The 3,984-nt window shown below is 35.7% G+C and overlaps 1 protein-coding gene across 1 annotated transcript; it reads right to left on the reverse strand.

Moving 5' to 3' along the window:
* Positions 1–402: 402 nt before the first annotated feature.
* LOC123919901 (protein FAR1-RELATED SEQUENCE 5-like) lies at positions 403–3,467 on the reverse strand. Its single transcript, XM_045971926.1, has 3 exons — positions 1,221–3,467; positions 1,041–1,130; positions 403–926 (listed from the first exon to the last, which is right to left on the reverse strand). The coding sequence occupies exons 1-3, from the start codon at positions 3,462–3,464 to the stop codon at positions 606–608; spliced, it is 2,655 nt and encodes an 884-aa protein (XP_045827882.1). The 5' UTR covers positions 3,465–3,467; the 3' UTR covers positions 403–605.
* Positions 3,468–3,984: the final 517 nt, after the last annotated feature.

Genomic DNA, 3,984 nt, shown 5'->3' on the forward strand with positions numbered 1-3,984 from the left:
TATTATTATTTATTTTTTGTAATCCACTTATTTTAAAATGACTTTATGTTTGGTCCTTTTTATTTAATTTAATGTAATTTAAATGTGTTATAGAAACTAAATATAGATCTAATTTTTTTTGAAACATGATCTAAGTGTATAAATATATAATTACGGAATGAAACATTTACAAATGAAATTGTCACAGTCTAGCGGATATGTTATTTGTCCATCATGTTCAGGTCCCTGGTTCGAACCTCCTCTGTTCCACTTTTTTTTTTAATTTATTTCCACTGCAGTTAACAGTTAAAAACAAATTTAAAAATGTAGCAAACAAGATTCGAACCCACATCCTGCTTGCAATATGAAACACCTTAAACCACTGACACACTTGTAAACCATTTGCATTATTATGCATTATGAATCTTAAAATAATATCACATTCAACCTTCAGTTTTATAAAATTTGCATCAAGAAAACCTTCCAACCATCAATATAAGCCTGAATCAGTGTTCATATTCAGCAAACAATATGAACTTGCATCAATTTCACAAACATTACACCCAAAATCATCCATAAACATTACCTAACTATTACCAAAATACATTCAAATCTACTCAAAATAGTCAATCATTCTTAGCAGATTTCATAACATGTTGTAGCAGACCATAGCATGAACTTTGACCAACATTCGTTCCATGTTGCATTCCTTGTTGCATTCCAGGTTGCAGTCCATACATTGGGTATATGGGTTGTAGGGGCATCGGTTGAATCATCGGATGTACGATAGGCATCATAGGATACAGTTGTTGATTCATAATTCTGCTTGTGCTCTGTAATTCCATATGTTCAGGTGTCGTAACGGTAGCAGCGCGGTATCTCGGCGGATACAAAGTTTTGTTTTGCACACTTCTTTGAACATTGCAAGCTTCTTTTCTTTTCCTTTTCTGAAAAATCAACATAATTGCTTATATAATTACGCAATATTTAAACCAAAACCAAATCAGCAATTTGGCTTTCAGAATATAATAACCAAATAACAAAAAATACAAATATAATACCTCAGCAATTTGGCTTACAGAATCAGAAATCGACACCGAGTACAAATCGACATTCGGTTCTGCCACTTGTTCTGTCGTTTGTTGTTTACCCTGCAAATTTAACAATATCAATTACAATGCTCGATAACCAGTAAAACATTATATAAAACTGACAAACAAATAATGATTTATTACAATTACCGAACATCTCTTCGAATTAGGAGTTGTATTTTTGCCATTTGAACGGCGCCTGCCAGATTTTGCGACATTATTCTTTTTCTTTGGAGCACCTTTACACTTAACCATAACTGGATCGCCTACTGCTGACTTTTGTGTACCGATTGCATCATCATCTTTACTGCAATACTTTTTTTTCAGCTGCATCAGGTCTTCCATTATTTGTGCATAAACACCATCTTTTTTTGAAGCTTCTTTGCAGAACTCTGTTAAAACAGTACAATATGAACCAAAACGAGCTTCGGCAATCGTATTCAAATCAACATTATCATTAAAATTGCTGGTGTTCAAAAACTGAATTTTTGCATCCTTGGTCCATCGCGTCAAAACCAAATTGCTTGGGATACGATCAACGTGTTCTTCCTTCATTACGTAAAAAATATGAGAACACGGAATGCCACGGGACTCAAACCTCTTACATGAACACTCAAATGTCGAACCATCATAAACAACACTTCTTTCATAACCATCCTTACAATATTTTGTCAATCTATAAGCCTTCCTACCCCCGACTTCGCTTTTCTCCCTAACTATCAATTCACCGGCTTTCAATATTTCATGTCTAACTTCTTTGAAAAGCTCCGCCGTATATATTTTACCAGCATGACTCTCAATCACAGGCAGTTGCGTCGACAACACAGGATCTGTAGACGATGATTTAAAATCAGCAACCAACTCATTATTTCTATAATCTCTCAAAGCCTGATCAAAGTTGTTCATAAATTCAAAAATGCATCCTTGCTTCCTGACATAACTCTTAATTATTGCATTAACAGCTTCGCACTGCGACGTAGTTCTTATACGTCCAAAAAAATTATCTCGTAGATATGCAGTAGCCCACAGTGACCTATTCTCGTACGTTTTGACTACCCAAGGATGTCCTTGCACTCCATTTTCTTTAATCATTTGTGACCAATACTCTTCAAATTCATCTATTGTAAAATTTGAGTACATGGCCTTTGAAAAACCGTCCAAAAAATTATTTCCGTTCTTCACATTCTCACTTGCATTCTTATTCAAATGCCAAGCACATAACCTATGGTTAGCATCGGGAAATATCTGTTTTATGGCCTCTCTCATTGCCCCATCCCCATCTGTTACCACCGCTTTTGGTTGTTTACCTTCCATGCATTCTAGGAAACACCTCAACACCCACTTATACGTCTCCGTCGTTTCATCTGACACCAATGCAGCACCAAAAATTACTGTTTGAGAGTGGTGGTTACACCCTGAAAATACAACCAACGGATAGTTGTACTTGTTCTTCCTGTAAGTCGTGTCAAATGCAAGCACATCACCAAAACAAAAATAGTCGGTCCTACTAATCCCATCAGCCCAAAAAAGAGTCTTCATTCTTCCATTAACGTTGTCTACAGCATACTCAGCATAAAGCATGGGATCACTAGACGACTTCATATTCAGGTAGTTTAAAGCTGCGGCAACATCACCATCTTTAATAACAGCACGCATTTTTTTATCAAAATAGTTGTACAAATCTTTCTTTGTAAAACCAACATCAGCATATCCACCCTTCTGTGCAACCATGTACCCCATTATATGACATGTTCTAATGCCACGTTTCTGAAGACTATCCACCTGAGCCTTATCTACTTCAGAAATTTTACGATATACGGGGTGTAAGTGCACAAACCTAGCTGGGGTTAATTCATGGTTATGAGTCTCTTCAAAAGCTGAAACTACATATCTATCTTTTTCAGCTTTGTATTTCACACGAAGCCTGGCTCCACATTTAGTGCGGGTCAACCGTCTATGTTCTAATTTCCTATCTACCCTAACTAAGTGTCTCTTCTCTCTTACACCGTGTTTGTTGCATACAAACTGCTTCATTTTTATTACTTTATTACCTTCACTACCTCTTACCCTACTATCACCTTTCCTAACAGCAAAACCATTATACTTACCATAACGGTAATAAAAGTCATAAGCTTCATTAAGAGTGGCAAATTCCATAGAACGAATTTCTTCAGCAGTTATGGTATCAAACCTTATCTGGCTATTGCATCCAACTGCATCTCCATCATCATTGCCATTATCAGCTGAATGATCGCCATCCACTGATTTTTGATTCATATTAGATATCGAATAACTTTCTTCATCGTCCAACTCCTCGTCCCATGAATCACGTTCACTTGAATGAATGGAATCAACATCAACATCAACATCAGCAGACTCATCATAGTTTTCCATTGTTATCCTGAATTAACACAAGTTGTCACCAAACAAAACTCAGCTCAGCATCAATTACAAAACCACCATATTACCTAAACACTAAAATCAAAAGGTATCTAACCTAATTCCCAAATTAATTTACGACCTCCACTAGAAAACCCTAATTCACAAATTGAAATCAAATTTAACAAACCCAAATTAATATTTGATATCATTATATCTTAATACCTAATTACAAATAAAGTTGTAAATCGTTTACCTTAATACGACTCAATACGAGACGAGCATCTGATTTTTGAATGTCGAACTCGAACTTCGTTCAACAATGGTGGAGGAGAACGATAGAGTCTAAGATAAATGAGGTTGGGTGGTGAGAAAATAAGATGTTGATGAACGATGAAACGACGAAGTTGAAGAAATCACTTCGTTCAACAATGGTGGACGAAGAACAAACAGGTTGGCTGGTGAATGGGGAAATACGAACAATGAAACAACAGATATTGTGATTTGATTATTTGATTATTTGCTTATTTGATTT

Source organism: Trifolium pratense, linkage group LG4 (assembly GCF_020283565.1).
Source record: "Trifolium pratense cultivar HEN17-A07 linkage group LG4, ARS_RC_1.1, whole genome shotgun sequence".
NCBI classification, from domain to species: Eukaryota; Viridiplantae; Streptophyta; class Magnoliopsida; order Fabales; family Fabaceae; genus Trifolium; species Trifolium pratense.